Below are 15,476 nucleotides of genomic sequence, written 5' to 3'. Positions count from 1 at the left end.
TTAGTGTCAACATGTGGGCTTCAGGCCTGACAGGAAAAGCCAGCATCAGCTTTTGTCATAGCGAAGACTCTGCTGGGGTTCAGCCATTTGCCTGGGAAGCCGGAGACCATGTTGGGGAGGAAGCTGTTCCAGAGGGTGGAGGGAGACATGCTCCTGACCAGACCCGCAAGGGGAGGTACACTGGGGACTGCTCAGCCACAGTGACTGTGACTTTCCAAGGCCTTGGCCCCATCTGCAGCCACAGATCAGATGCAGGGAGGTCCAGTGAGCAGCGGGCCAGGAGGTAGCCGATCTCAGCTGGGCCCCTGTCCCCTCCCTAACCAGGAACACCTCTCTTCCTCTCCTCCAGCCCCTGCTCCCAGAGTCCCTGGCCCAGAGCCTGCTGCCGGGCACAGAATACCAGAAGCAGCTCCTGGCAGCACAGGTGCAGCTTCAGAGCGGCCCCGCCGAGCTCCAGGCCGAGCTGCTGCAGAGCCAGGCCCGGCTGGCAGAGCTGGAGGCCCAGGTGAGGGGCAGCGGGGCCGTTGGCGCTGTGGGCAGGGTTGTGACGGGAGGGGACACTGAGAGTGGCTGGAAGCTTCCCCAGGAGGAAGGAGGGGCTGTTGGCACAGGGCAGCGTGGAGTACAGCCACCTCCCCTCCCTGGTCGCTGGCCCTCCTGCTGTCTCCCAGGTGCGGAAGCTGGAGCTGGAACGGGCCCAGCATGAGCTGCTGCTGGGGAGTCTGCAGCAGCAGCACCAGGCAGACCTGGAGCTCATCGAGAGTGCACACAGGTACCCTGGCGCTGGCCCCAGCTCTGCCTTGGATCTCACACTGACCCCAAAGGCCACCCCAGTGTGCCTGGAGAGGCCTTTAGGTGGCAGCCCTCTGCGTTCCTTGCGCCATGGCTGGGTGTTCTGTTGGCAGAAGCCGCATCAAGGTGCTAGAAACATCGTACCAGCAACGGGAGGAGCGGCTCCAGAGAGAGAACGAGGAGCTGTCAGCTCGGTATCTGTCGCACTGCCAGGAGGCCGAACAGGCCCGTGCTGAGCTTACAGCCCAGCACCAGCGGCGCTTGGCAGCCATGGCACAGGAGAAGGACCAGGACATGGAGCGGCTCCGGGAGCTGCAGCGGTGAGGCCCAGGGACAGGCAGCTGGGGAGCAGGCTTGCAAGAAGTAGCCGGAAGACAGCCATCCCCACGAGACCCTTCGCTGTGGCTCAGCAGCCTTTGGACAGGGGTTGGGTCCTTCCCTCCCAGTCCAGTGAGTGAGGACTGAGGGCTGAGCACACTGACCCATCACACCCATGGGTGGGGGTGCCACCTGCTCTTACAGAGGCAGGAGGGGGTACCCACAGGCTGTTCAGGCACGGTATGGCAGCAGCAAGCCCCCCAGGGTCTAACTAAGCACAGGGTCATCCACTCGCCTGCTCACGCAGTAGAGACTAGAAACAAGATCCACCTGGGAAAGGCTTGCACTGTTGTGCCTACCATGTTGATAGGGTTGCCTTTCTGGAAGAGAAGGAAACTAAGAAAAGTTACCTAAGGGAGTCAGAGGTCGATGAAGGCAGAGACAGCCTTTTAAGACTGCTCAGGGCCGGGTGCAGTGGCTCACACCTGTAATCCTAGCACTTTGGGAGGCCGAGGTGGGAGGATCACTTGAGGCCAGGAGTTTGAGACCAGCCTGGGCAACACAGTGAGACCTCGTCTCTAAAAACAATTTTTAAATTAGCTGGCATGATAGTGCACTCCTGTAGTTCCAGCTACTTGGGAAGCTGAGGCAGGAGGATACCTTCAGCCCAAGAGATCAGGGCTGCAATGAGCTATGATGCCACTGCACTGTAGCCTGGACCACAGAACAAAACCCTGTCTCTGAAAACATTTAAAAAACAAAACACTTGAGAGGCCAAGGCAGGAGGATTGCTTGAGGCTAGGAGTTCAAGACCAGCCTAGGCAACATAGTGAGACCTCATCTCTACAAAAAAAAAAATAAAGAAAGACTGCTTGGGGCCGGGCGCGGTGGCTCACACCTGTAATCCCAGTGCTTTGGGAGGCCAAGGTGGGCAGATTGCCTGAGCTCAGAAGTTCGAGACCAGCCTGGGCAACACGGTGAAACCCCATCTCTACTAAAATATAAAAAATTAGGCGTGGTGAGCGCCTATAGTCCCAGCCACTTGGGAGGCTGAGGCAGGAGAATTGCTTGAACCCAGGAGGCAGAGGTTGCAGTGAGCCGAGATCACGCCACTGAACTCCAGCCTGGGCAACAGAGTGAGAGACTCTGGGTGACAGAGCAAAACTCTGTCTCCAAAAAAAAAAAAAAGCTGAATAATGGGAGGAATGCCCATCTTAGTGCATGTGGCATTGAGGCACCATGACAGATAAGACAGAGGAGCTGGGGAAACAGGCAGTGCCCAGCGGAGGAGAGGCCTGGGAGCAAGGGCTGCACAGAAGCATGCCCTTCCACAAGGAGTTACCGCATCTGGGTGGTCCAACTCAGAGTGACCGCCTTCCCCTCCCACTTCCCCTCAGGGTGACCGCCTTCCCCTCCCACCTCCGCTCAGGGTGACCGCCTTCCCCTCCCACCTCCCCTCAGGGTGACCGCCTTCCCCTCCCACCTCCGCTCAGGGTGACCGCCTTCCCCTCCCACCTCCGCTCAGGGCGTCCATCCTAGACATGCGCAGAGACCATGAGGAGCAGCTGCAGCGGCTAAAGCTGCTGAAGGACCGAGAGGTCGATGCGGCCACCAGTGCCACCTCCCACACGCGGTATGTGCGCTGTCCCAACCATGCCCGCCTGAGGTTGGAGGCCGGGGGGGTCCCCGAGACCTTCAGGAGGGGGTGACCTAGTCTTCTTCCAGGTCTCTGAATAGCATCATCCACCAGATGGAGAAGTTCTCCAGCAGCCTGCACGAGCTGTCCTCCCGCGTGGAGGCCTCGCACCTCACCACCTCCCAGGAGCGGGAGCTGGGGATCCGGCAGCGTGACGAGCAGCTGCGGGGTACGCCCTCCCCTCTCAGCCACCCGGGCTCTTGGTGGGAAGGGGAGCAGCTGCTGAGCACCCTGTGGGTTGCCCCCAGCACTGCAGGAGCGGCTGGGCCAACAGCAGCGGGACATGGAGGAGGAGCGGAGCCGGCAACAGGAGGTCATCGGGAAGATGGAGGCGCGGCTAAATGAGCAGAGCCGGCTGCTGGAGCAGGTGAGGCCCGTCCTCCTGGCCCTCCTGCCACGGGGCCTCCTCTCCAGGGCACCCGCAGGTGTGGCGGCACTCCCCTGACCTCACTTCCTCAGGAGGTCAGCGCCCCACCTGCCGCTTCCTGCCTCTACAACTCCCTGCCCTGGCCAGGCCCTCAGCACTGCCCACCTGAGCACGCAGGGGCCGCCTGGCCAGGCCCCCACCACGCCCTGCCTGCTCCTCAGCACCGCAAGCCCCTCAGCCACCTTGGCTGCCCTCCGCAGTCTAGCCCCGCAACCATCAGCTGCACTTCCACTTCCTGACACTCGAATCTGTCACATCAGCTGAGGCCTGACACTGGGACAGATGCTCTTGCCCATTAAATGTCATCCTAGCCTCTTCAGCTGTCACAGAGACATTTGAACTCCCTAGATACCTTTCATATATAAGCACATGCTTTATTTAAATAATGATGACCTTAGCCAGGCACAGTGGACTTTGCCTATAATCCCAGCTACCTGGGGGGCTGAGGCGGGAAGATCACTTAAGCCCAAGAATTTGAGACCAGCCTAGCGAGACCATAAAAAATATTTTTTATACCAGGCAAGTTGGCTCATGCCTGTAATTCCAGCACTTCGGGAGGCCAAGGCTGGAGGATCACTTGAGGTCAGGAGTTCGAGATCAGCCTGGCCAACATGGTGAAACTAAAAATAAAAAAATAAAAAACTAGCCAGGCGCGGTGGCGCATGCCTGTAATCCCAGCTACTAGAGAGGCTGAGGCAGGAGAATCTCTTGAACCCAGGACGCGTAGGTTGCAGTGAGTGGAGATCACGCCACTGCACACCAGTCTGGTTAACAGAGCGAGACTCTGTCTCAAAAAAATAAATAATAAAAACATTTAAATTTTGTTATAATTAACTGGGTGTGGTGGTGCACACCTGCAGTCCCTGCCTTTGCTCACTTCCTTTTCCTTACCTGTGGAAATCATTCTAGGCTGAATTCAATGGTAATGAATCTTTCGATGCTACCACCTCCACAAAGCCTTCCTTGTCCTCCCACCGGTATCTTTTTGTCCTCAGCTAGTAGCTGTCATCTTCTAAGGTTTTACAAAGCACTGTTATTTTTTAGAGACAGGGTCTTGCTCTGTTGCCCAGGCTGGAATGCAGTGGTGTGATCATAGCTCACTGCAGCCTGACCTCCTTGGCTCAAGCCATCCTCCTGCCTCAGCTTCCTGTGTAGCTGGGACTACAGGCGCAAACCACCATACCCAGCTAATAGTGTATTTTTTATTGGGATGTGGGTCTCGCCATGTTGCCCAGGCTGTTCTTGAACTCCTGGGCTCAAGCAATCTGCCCACTTAAGCCTCCCAACATTTTGAGAGTACAGGTGGGAGCCACCATGCCTGGCCAAAAAAAAAAAATTTTTTTTAGAGATGCGGTCTCACTGTCACTCAGGCTGGAGTGCAGTGGCGAGATCTCGGCTCACTGCAGTTTGAACCTCCTGGGCTCAAGCAATCTTCCCACCTCAGCTGCCAAGTAGCTGGGATCACAGGTGCATGCCACTATACCCAGCTAATTTTTTGTATTTTTTGTAGAAACAGGGGTTTGCCATGTTGCCCAGGCTGATCTCAAACTCCTGAGCTCAGACAATCTGCCCACTTTGGCCTCCCAAAGTGCAGGGATTACAAGCGTGAGCCACCATGCCCAGCCAAAAACTTTTTTTTTTTCCTTGAGTCAGAGTCTCGCTCTGTCACCCAGGCTGTAGTGCAGTGGTGCAATCTCAGCTCACTGCAACCTTCGCTTCCTGGGTTCAAGGGATTCTCCTGCCTCAGCCTCCTGAGCTACTGGGATTACAGGCAACTGCCGCCACACCCAGCTAATTTTTGTATTTTTAGTAGAGATAGGTTTCACCACGTTGGCCAAGCTGGTCTTGAACCAGCTTAGGTGATTCGCCCGTCTCAGCCTCCCAAAGTGCTGGGATTATAGGGCTGAGCCACTGTGCCTGGCCCAAAAAAATGTTTTTAAAGAAGAAAATGAAAATATTCCACTAGTCACAGATGTCCACTGTTGACCTGATATCTGTCTTGTAGCCATATCAACATAGATAGAGATGCTTTTATGTTGTGAACCATTTTGATTCGCCTCTTCATTTGGTAACTGTGTTAAGCATCTGCCTGGGGTCAGGCACAGTGAAGCTCTCGCCTCATGCTGTGTGTGGCCGGGCCCACAGCACAGCATTAGGCCACGCTGTGCTTAGCCTGCTTGGCTGATGGGTGAGGACAGGCAGAGTGTGTAGCTGGCGATTCAAAGGCAGGGATGTTGCTGCTCTTAGGCCCCCCCAAGCTGCTAGCCTTGGTGCTGTTGGAGACCTGAGGGTTGGGAGGGCACCTGCTGGGTCCTCCTCTTGGGCAGAATTGTGCGGGCTGGGCCCTGGCAGTCCCTCCCAGGCACCCCTCATTTTGTGCCTCTTTGGGAAGGATGTGTCAGTGGCATGGTGTGGGAGACATTGGTGGGTTCATGCAGCTTCTCAGGGAGTGGCCAGGCGTGATCCTCAGGGTGGGAACCACGCTCTCAGTCCTGCCCTGGGCCCTACAGGAACGCTGGCGGGTGACTGCCGAGCAGTCTAAGGCGGAGTCCATGCAGCGCGCCCTAGAGGAGCAAAGGAAGGTCACCGCCCAGCAGATGGCCATGGAAAGGGCGGAGCTGGAGCGGGCCAAGGTGAGTCAAGCCACCGCACTCAGCCCCTGCCCCTGCCATTACGCCCAGGGACACTCACCCCGTGCCCTCATCCCCACATCCCAGAGCGCCTTGCTGGAGGAGCAGAAGTCTGTCATGCTCAAGTGCGGGGAGGAGCGGCGGCGCCTGGCTGCCGAGTGGGCGGAGTTCTCCGCGCAGCAAAAGCTGAGTAAGGAGCGGGCCGAGCGCGAGGCCGAGCGGGCGCTGCAGGTGGACACCCAGCGGGAGGGCACCCTCATCAGCCTGGCCAAGGTAGGGCCCAGAGCCTCCGGACAGTGGAGGGCCCAGGGTAGCCTGCGCCCCTCCATCTGGACACATCCGCTTCCAGTCTTAGGAAAGGAGAGTGTAGCACTAATGTCACAAGAGCATAGGGATTAAAACAGTAATCGCATCATCATGCTAACAGCTTCCTCGTATTGTCCCAGGTGCATGATACACATTTTATTTGATCCTCATATTCCCATGACTTTGATCATTTAGAAATGAGGAACCCCAACTTCAGAGCTGAGCCTGCCACAGTCACGTGGCTTGTGAGGGCAGCACTCGGGCTTGGCCCAGGCTTCTCTGGCTCTCCCTGGAAGCCCCTGGCTCCACCACCCCCTCCCAGGGGCAGGGTGGGCAGAGGGGACCCTAGGGTCCTGCACAGAGCGCAGCGCAACTCCTGGGAGGAGAATGCAGCAGGGCCTCCGCCGTCTCCAGGAGCAGGCTGAGCTGAAGATCAGGGCCAGCGAGCTCCGGGCCGAGGAGAAGCAGCTGGCAGCGGAGAGAGCAGCCCTGGAGCAGGAGCGGCAGGAGCTGCGGCTGGAGAAGGAGAGGATCAACGCCACCGCCCTGCGTGTCAAGCTCCGCGCTGAGGAGGTGGAGAGCATGAGCAAGGTGCTGCTAGGGCACATGGGCATGGGCGCAGCTGAGCCCAGGCAGCCCTGACCCAGGCGGCCTCCCTGCAGGTGGCCTCCAAGAAGTACGAGGAGGGGGAGCGGGCATTGTGCGAGGCCCGGCAGGTGCAGGCAGAGCAGCAGGCCCGGTTGCAGGCGGTGCAGCAACAGCAGGAGCGGCTGCGGAAGCAGGAGCAGCACATGCACCAGGCAAGGCTCCCTGAGTGTATGGCGCCCCTGCCCCCGGCACCCCCAGCCTCCCACCTCACAGCTGAGTCCTTCTTTCCGGGGGAACGGGGACAGGAGCATCTGAGTCTGGCCCAGCAGAGGCTGCAACTGGACCGCGCACGACAGGACCTGCCCTCCAGCCTCGTGGGTCTGTTCCCCAGGGCCCAGGGCCCTGCAGCCTCCAGCCAGAATGGTGAGTGGCTCCAGAAGGAAGGGCCGGTGGCTCAGGACTGGGCAGGGGCAGTGCTAGGAGTGGGCAGGCCCTCCTCCAGCGCTCCAGTTAAGGCGGCCAGCTGGGTTTTACAGTCGCCTTATTTGTTTTTTACACAAATAATGTGTGTTAATTTTAGATAAATCAGAAATAGAGAGAGGGACACTATTATGAAAAATGTCACCTTTTTGTAACTCTGGACTCAGGAAAAAAAGGAAATAAAAAAAGCCATTGTCAGGCTGGGAGCGGTGGCTCACGCCTGTAATCTCAGCACTTTCGGCGGCCGAGGCAGGCGGATCATCTGAGGTCGGGAGTTCAAGACCAGCCTGGCCAACATAATGAAACCCCGTCTCTACTAAAAATACAAAATTAGCCGGGTGTGATGGCAGGTGCCTGTAATCCCAGCTACTCAGGAGGCTGAGGCAGGAGAGTCACTCGAACCTGAGAAGTGGAGGTTGCAGTGAGCTGAGATTGTGCCGCTGCACTCCAGCCTGGGGGACAGAGCAAGACTCCGTTTAAAAAAAAGAAAAAAAAAAAAAAAGTCACCCTCAACGCCACTCCCGAGTCTTGAGATAACCACTTTTCACTTGTAACATTTTGGTGCATAATGTTCCACTCTGGTACTTTTTTTTTTTTTTTTTTTTTTGAGATGGAGTTTAACTCTTGTCACCCAGGCTGGAGTGCAGTGGCATGATCTCAGCTCAGTGCAACCTCCACCTCCTGAGTTCACACGATTCTCTTGTCTCAGCCTCCCGAGTAGCTGCAATTACAGGCATGTGCTACCATGCCTGGCTAATTCTGCATTTTTAGCAGAGATAGGGTTTTGCCATGTTGGCCAGGCTGGTCTTGAACTCCTGACCTCAGGTGATCCACCCGCCTTGGCCTCCCAAAGTGCTGGGATTACAGGCATGAGCCAACGTGCCCAGCCTGGTACATGTTTTTAAAAACAAAATTAGGATCGTATGTGTTTTTCGATAACTTTACTTTTTTCACTCAGTAATGTACACGTGGAATAGGTTTTCAGATCACTCATTAAACATTTAGTCAATTCCCAATCAGCACAGTTTTCCACTGTGAGGCTGCTCTATGCTGAGTGATTTGTTGTCTTAAAGAGAAAGAGTACCCAGTGGATATCTTCCTACATATGTGTTTGCACCTTTGCCTGATTATTTCACTGGAATAAATTCCTATAAATGGTCTTGCCAGGTAGGAGCAGGTATGCATTTGCCAGAGGCTTCTGAGAGTTAGTGCCATTGCACCCTGAGTATATGGCCAGGGTCCACCCACTGGCAGGGGGAGCAGCTCTGCAGGAACAAGCTGTGACCGCCCGGTGTTTCCATCAACACTTTGGTCCCTGACTTCCTCCTTGGCCTTTTCAGCCCTCATGCCTCCTGCTCCCACCACTCCTTGGTGCAGCCAGCCACCGACTGGCCTGGACCCCAGCCCCTTGCACCTCCATGCCAGGCTGGTGCTGCTGAGGCACATGGCAGAGCAGGTGAGTCTCTCCTGGCCTTGGGGATCCTTGTGTTCACAAGTCCTTCCAGCTCAGGGCAGAGGCAGGGGGGAGTACATGGCAGCCCTGGGGAGGGGTGACCCCAGCTCCTGGGGAGTAAAACTGCAGTTTGCTTAGTGAGCCAATGCTCAGACTTCCCCACTAGGCCAGGTTCTGTGCAAAGCAATTTGCATATGTCATCTCAGTTAAACCTCATGGTAACCTAGAGCAATAATGATAACAGGCTGGGCACAGTGGCTCACACCTGTAATCCCAACACTTTGGGAGGTTGAAGCAGGAGGATCACTTGAGCCCAGGAGTTTGAGACCAGCCTGGGCAATATGTTGAGACCCTGTCTCTACAAAATGAAAAACTAAAAAAATAGGACCGGGTGCGTCACTCACACCTGTAATCCCAGCACTTTGGGAGGCTGTGGTGGGAGGATCACTTGAGCCCAGGAGTTTGTGACCAGCCTGGGCAACATAGTGAGACCTCGTCTCCACAAGAAAATAGCTGAGCGTGGTGGCATACACTGCACTCCCAGCCACTCCGGAGGCTGAGGGGAGAGGATCACTTAAGCCCGGGAGGTCGAGGCTGCAGTGAGCCACAACAGTGCCACTGCACTCCAGGCAACAGAGCGAGACTCTCTCAAAAAAATAAATATTAAAAATTTAAAAATTAGCTGGGCATGGTGGGGCACATCTATAGTCCCAGCTACTTGGGAGGCTGAGGTGGGAGGACTGCCTGAGCCCAGTTGGTCGAGGCTACAGGTGTGTTCACACCACTGCACTTCAGCTTGGGTGACAGAGCAAGACACTTGTCTCAAACTAAACAAAACAAAACAATAATGATAACAGTTGTCATTATGGAGCATTTCCTGTGTGCCAACCTCAATGCTGAAGGCTTTGTTTATATTTTACTTATTTATTTATATTTAGAAATGGGGTCTCACAATGTTGCCTAGGCTGGTCTCAAAGTCCTGGGCTCAAGTGATCCTACCCTCTTGGCCTGCGGATTAGCTAGGATTACAGTCATGAGCCATTATGCCTGGCCTGCTTTGTGTATATTTTAAGCTTTTACCCTCACACAGCCCTACAAGGAAGGGCTACAGGGAATGTTTACAGACAAGGAAACTGAGGCTTAGAGACATGAAGTCATGTGCTCGTAAGTTCCACGGCAAACAAGTAACCTTGCCAGGATTGAGACTGTGGTCTGTCTCACTCCGTACCTGGCTGTTTCATGGCTCCTGCTGACTCCCAGAGCCAGGCAGAGTCAGGGACGATGTGGGGAGGGGCCTCAGTGAGGGCTGGCTCAGCTAGTGTCCAGGGCTCCACCTCTCTCTCAGCTCAGGGAAGGTGACCGCCCATCCAAATCTACCTTGCAGGACCGTGACTTCTTGGAGAATGAACAGTTCTTCCTGGAGACCCTGAAGAAAGGGTCCTACAATTTGACATCTCATTCAGCCTGAGTGGGACCCCAGCCAATTCCCCAACAGAGGGTTTGGACCCCAGAACTCTCCTGTTCCTCCGGCTGCCTCCATGGAGGCAGTGCCTGGGGAGGATTCTGAGATGCTTCAGGCCTGATGACAGCTCTTCCATGGACAGGGTGCAAGTGCATCCTTTCCAAATGTGCCAGCCCGGGGCAGCCCCTGCCTCTGGGGCTCTGTGGTGTAGGCTGTCTTACCACGGCTTTGGCTGCCCTGCCTCAAAGCCATTGGCTTGGATCTGAGGGTCTGAGTTGGCAGCAAGGACCCCCAGCTGTCACTGGGCTCTGTGGGCTCCCCCTACTCCACAGGTAGACTGTTGTGGGCTCTTTTTGCCTGGGCCTCTTCTGAGGCAGGAGCTTTCTTGAGGGATGCCACAAACAGCCTTCCCTACTCCCTGCCAGAGCAGTTCCCTCCCTGATGAGCTGGAGAAGGGCCCTCTGGCCTCCTGATAGTACAGGGAGGGCACCAGCTAGATCCTCCCTTGTGGTGTGAGATGTTCCTGGAACTCAGCCAGGCCCTCCTCCTCCTGGGCTTGCCCAGAGCCCCCACCCTATTCCCAGCATTGCCCGAAGGACCAACCAGTTTGGGTGAACAGTGGCCTCCTCAGCTTCTTCCCCATTTGGATGCCCCACTGGCAGCGGAGGGAACTGTGGTGTGGGGAGGGACGAGGAGGGAATGCGCCTCTGTGCTGCTCACCTGCCCAAAGCCACAGCTCAGTGGGTGTGCAGTGGAGGTGACAAGGAATCAATCACAACTAGCAGAGATTTCTTTGATCCTCCTCCACTCCCGCTGCTTCACTTGACTAAGCTTAAAAAAACTGCTTTTGCCATGGCTCATCAGAGTTTATACTTATTTCTTAGAAAATGTTTCCTGTTATTTGCTGGACAAGTCCCAAAGAACAGGCAGATGTTCCTATTAAAAAATCAGCCTATAAGATTGGTCAGGACCAGGCGCCTCTGGCCACGTGCCTCTCCCCTCCAGCACCTGCGGTCTCCAGTGGCACCTGGCAGCTGGACCACAGCCAGGAGAAGGGTACTATTAGCCCTGCTTCAAACATGCAGAAACTGAGGCCCGGGGAGATTAAATAACCTGCCTGAAATGACAGTGAGTAGCTGCGCCTGGATTTGAGTTCTGCTCTGGCCAATCCCCAAGCCCCAGGCTGTCAGCCACCCCACTCTCCTACCTCCCAGAGGAGCAGGCTACACTCCTGGTAGGTGCTGGTGTGGGAGGAAGATCTTTTCAGGCGCTTCTGGGGCTGGTACCAACACTGGGGAGGGAAGTATCACATGCCCCATTGGAAGCTTTGGTAAAGTCTCAAATTTGATTCTCCACAAAACAGACTCAACCAGTCCTGAGGCAGACCTGTGCAAAGAGCTGGGGGGTCTAAGGATGGGCACGTCGGCCCAGGGGCAGCTGGTATCTAGGCAGCCACCTGCAGGACCTGCAGGTGATCAAGCACACACGTCGGGGAGGGCGGTGCTGGGAGACCCACAGCGGGAGAGCATGGCCTTCAAGACAGAGTAGGGAGAAGAGGTTAGAATGAGAGGGCTTTGCATATCTTGTTAAAGACGTGCAACTTTTCAGGGCAAATTTGTCTGAGGGCAAATTTTCAGGTCTTCACTAGAAGATTTTAAACAAAGTTGAACCATATTTGTATTTTAGAAAACCCATTGGCCAGGCACTGTGGTTCACGCCTGTAATCCTAACACTTTGGGAGGCCAAGGTGGGTGGATCACTTGAAATCAGGAGTTCAAAACCAGCCTGGCCAACATGGTGCAACTCTGTTTCTACTAAAAATACAAAAAAATTAGCTGGGCATGGTGGTGTGTGCCTGTAATCCCAGCTACTTAGAAGGCTGAGGCAGAAGGATCGCTTGAACCCAGGAGGCACAGGTTGCAGAGAGCCGAGATTGCACCACTGCACTCCAGCCTAGGCGACACAGCAAGACTCCGTCTCAAAAAAAACAACAACAAAAGAAAACCCATTGTGTCTGCAGGGTGGGGACCAGACCAGAGGCAGCAAGAGTGGGGACAGAGGATGTGTGGGAAGGCAGCTGGCAATGGTGCAGGGGAGGGACTATGGGCAAGACTGCCGGGCATGGCAGGGAGGGCCCACAGAAAAGTGCCCCTCAGACCTAGTGCCAGTCATGGAGGATCAGAAAGGAAGACATGTTGAGGACGCCCAGGTTCCTGGCTTGGGTGACTGGGTGGTGTCACAGATGAGTATACAGTGCCGGGGGGACAGCCAAGCAGAGGCATTCCACAGGCACTCAGTTATAATGGCACTTTACTCAGTGTAAGCACTCAGCATTCCTGTCACCGCCATGAGGGTGTGGCAGGCATCCTAATTATCCCCTTCAGCCTTCTCCCAGGCCACAGACACTGGAGAGAGCTGAGTACAGAAATGAGTGTTGTGTAGCTGCTGCTCTTTTTTTCCTTCAAAATTGTAAACAAGATCATAACCCAAGTGCTTCATTCAGTTCCTTTTAGAGAGAAATAGTGCGGCTGGGCGCGGTGGCTTACCTCTGTAATCCCAGCATTTTGGGAGGCCAAGGTGGGTGGATTACCTGAGGTCAGGAGTTCAAGACCAGCCTGGCCAACATGGTGAAACCCTGTCTCTACTGAAAATACAAAAATTAGCCGGGTGTGGTGGCACGTGGCCTGTAGTCCTAGCTACTTGGGAGGCTGAGGCAGGAGAATCACTTGAACCCAGGAGGCAGAGGTTGCAGTGAGCCGAGATTGTCTCACTGCCCTTCAGCCTGGATGACAGAGTGAGATTTTGTCTAAAAAAAAAAGAAAAGTATTGGTGGAATGTAATGGGTAAAAAATAGTGGTGCAAGTGCCGGGCACGGTGGCTCACGCCTGTAATCCCAGCACTTTGGGAGGCCGAGGCGGGCGGATCACGATGTCAGGAGATCGAGACCATCCTGGCTAACACCGTGAAACCCCGTCTCTACTAAAAATACAAAAAATTAGCCGGGCATGGTGGCGGGCGCCTGTAGTCCCAGCTAATCGGGAGGCTGAGGCAGGAAAATGGCGTGAACCTGGGAAGCGGAGCTTGCAGTGAGCCAAGATCGGGCCACTACACTCCAGCCTAGGCGACAGAGCAAGACTCTGTCTCAAAAAAAAAAAAAAATACTGGTACAATGGTACACACCTGTAGCTGCTATCAGGAGGCCAAGGTGGGAGGATGGCTTGAGCCCAGGAGTTCAAGACCAGCCTGGGCAACATAGTGAGACCCCATATATTTTTCTAAAATGGTAGAGCCACTGCTTCTAGTTTCAAGATATTCATCGTTATTTGCTTCAAGTTGGTACATGTGGGAATCCATGTGAAGCCTCTCTCAACTGTTAATATCCAAGCAAGCGCCAGTCAGGGTTCTAGGACAGCGAGAGGACAAGAATGGAGGAATGCACCGCCACCTGGGTGGCCAGCAGCTTCCACGCCAACTGCCAAGGCCCCATACATCTTCATCTGGAGAGGGATGGGAGGGTCGTGGGGTAGAGCGGGTAGGTTTAGAGGCTGAAGAAAATGATTCAGAAACAAAAGGACAAAGTGGCTGGGCGCGGTGGCTTACACCTGTAATCCCAGCACTTTGGGAGGCCTAGGTGGGCGGGTCACCTGAGATCAGTAGTTTGAGACCAGCTTGGCCAATATGGTGAAACTACGTCTCTACTAGAAATACAAAAAATTAGCCAGGCTTGGTGGTGCATGCCTGTAATCCCAGCTACTCAGGAGGCTGAGGCAGGAGAATCACTTGAACTTGGGAGGCAGAAGTTGCAGTGAGCCGAGGTCGTGCCCCCACACTCCAGCCTGGGTAACAGAAACTCCATCTCAAAAAAAAAAAAAGGACAAGGTAAAACAGCCACAATGTAAACACACAATCCAGTTATGCTCTTGTACTGCATAACTGCAGTATGGAATTTCACAATAAGCAACTCCTTACGAGCAGGACTGGGTGTGACTGCCCCACGTATTCGCCTCCACACTTAGCATGTAGCAGGTGCACACTGCTGAGTGAATTAGAAATGACTGTGAAAGATTTAGCTGTTTGGCTGCTGTTTATGAGAACCAGTGGAAGGTGTCGCCACTTCCTGCTGGTTGGAGAGACCCTCATTCCATTCTCATTCCATCTCAAAGTGATTGTGAGGGTCAAGCTTCTGCTGGTGCCAGAGCCACTGGCCTGGTCACCACCAGCCCTGGCCTGGGATGTCAGAGCAGGCTTCCTGGAGAGACCCCTCTCCTGGGGCTGGGTGGTGGCCAGGCCAAGGTGGGGCAGTGAGGAGGTGAGAGGCAGAAGAGACAGCGTATACAAAGGGCCCGTGGCCTGGGGGCAAAGTGCGATGGAAAAGTCCTGCCTTTTAGGGCAGGAGGGCCGGGGCTGGGGCAAAGGAGGGTCCCAGATTCCCCGGGCTACCAAGTTATGCCATGGTAGAACTGGATCACAAGAGCAAGCCTGAGTCCTGCCAGAAACATTTACATCTGCATCTTAACCAGGTCACTTCTGCCTTTGTGTGGATAATGAGAAGTTGGAGATAGTTGAGCTAACACACAAACCACTGCGAGCGCTTTCCAGAAGGTAATCTTTTCATCCTGACAGCTGTCAGGTAAGCACTAGTGTTAACCTGCTTTTTCCCAAATGAGGAAACCACAACGAAGACGGTAAGGTCACGATCTGTTTTTTTTTTTTTGGCGGGGGGCATTTTGAGACGGTGTCTCACTCTGTCACCGAGGTGGTGGCGCGATCTCGTCTCACTGCAGCTTCTGCCTCCCGGGTTCAAGTAATTCTTGTGCCATAGCCTCCTGAGCAGCTGGGATTACAGGCGCCTGCCACCACGCCCGGCTAATTTTTGTATCATTAGTAGAGATACAAAAATTTTTGTATCTTTAGGGTTTCACCATGTTGATGGTGGTGGTCTCAAACTAATGACCTCAGATGATCCGCCCACCTCGGCCTCCCAAAGTGCTGGGATTACAGGTATGAGCCACCGCGTCCAGCCACAATCTGGGTTTTTATTACTATTATTTTATTATTATTATTATTATTATTATTGAAATAGAGTTTCACTTTTGTCCCCCATGCTGGAGTGCAGTGGCGCGATCTCGGCTCACTGCAGCCTCCGCCTCCCAGGTTCAAGCGGGTCTCCTCCTTCAGCCTCCCGAGTAGCTGGGACTACAGGCGTATGACACGCCCGGCTAATTTTTGTATTTTTAGTAGAGCCGGGTTTTCACCGTGTTGGCCAGGATGGTCTCGATCAACTGACCTCGTGATCCACCGGCCTTGACCTCCCAAAATGCTGG

At 54.6% G+C, this 15,476-nt stretch overlaps 1 protein-coding gene across 33 annotated transcripts in view; it reads left to right on the top strand.

Annotated features, from left to right (window-relative positions):
* The window catches only part of FBF1 (Fas binding factor 1), a 31,508-nt gene extending 20,496 nt beyond the window's left edge, over nucleotides 1-11,012 (top strand). For 28 of the 33 annotated variants that reach the window (XM_054456207.2, XM_063655830.1, XM_054456203.2 and 25 more), the window contains 13 exons: nucleotides 350-505; nucleotides 672-772; nucleotides 906-1,112; nucleotides 2,636-2,743; nucleotides 2,836-2,975; nucleotides 3,055-3,173; nucleotides 5,744-5,866; nucleotides 5,951-6,136; nucleotides 6,584-6,760; nucleotides 6,832-6,969; nucleotides 7,063-7,180; nucleotides 8,578-8,693; nucleotides 10,075-11,012. In XM_054456207.2, coding sequence (XP_054312182.2) covers nucleotides 350-505; nucleotides 672-772; nucleotides 906-1,112; nucleotides 2,636-2,743; nucleotides 2,836-2,975; nucleotides 3,055-3,173; nucleotides 5,744-5,866; nucleotides 5,951-6,136; nucleotides 6,584-6,760; nucleotides 6,832-6,969; nucleotides 7,063-7,180; nucleotides 8,578-8,693; nucleotides 10,075-10,158 — 1,773 coding nt within the window. In that variant the 3' untranslated portion in view covers nucleotides 10,159-11,012. Of the gene's footprint in view, nucleotides 1-349; nucleotides 506-671; nucleotides 773-905; nucleotides 1,113-2,635; nucleotides 2,744-2,835; nucleotides 2,976-3,054; nucleotides 3,174-5,743; nucleotides 5,867-5,950; nucleotides 6,137-6,583; nucleotides 6,761-6,831; nucleotides 6,970-7,062; nucleotides 7,181-8,577; nucleotides 8,694-10,074 lie in introns of those variants that run through there. The other 5 variants (XM_063655817.1, XM_063655829.1, XM_063655816.1 and 2 more) reach the window with 2 other exon arrangements.
* The last annotated feature ends 4,464 nt before the right edge of the window (nucleotides 11,013-15,476 follow it).

The sequence above is a fragment of the Pongo pygmaeus genome, chromosome 19 (assembly GCF_028885625.2).
Source record: "Pongo pygmaeus isolate AG05252 chromosome 19, NHGRI_mPonPyg2-v2.0_pri, whole genome shotgun sequence".
Taxonomy (NCBI): domain Eukaryota; kingdom Metazoa; phylum Chordata; class Mammalia; order Primates; family Hominidae; genus Pongo; species Pongo pygmaeus.
This window is presented reverse-complemented; position numbering and strand designations above follow the sequence as displayed.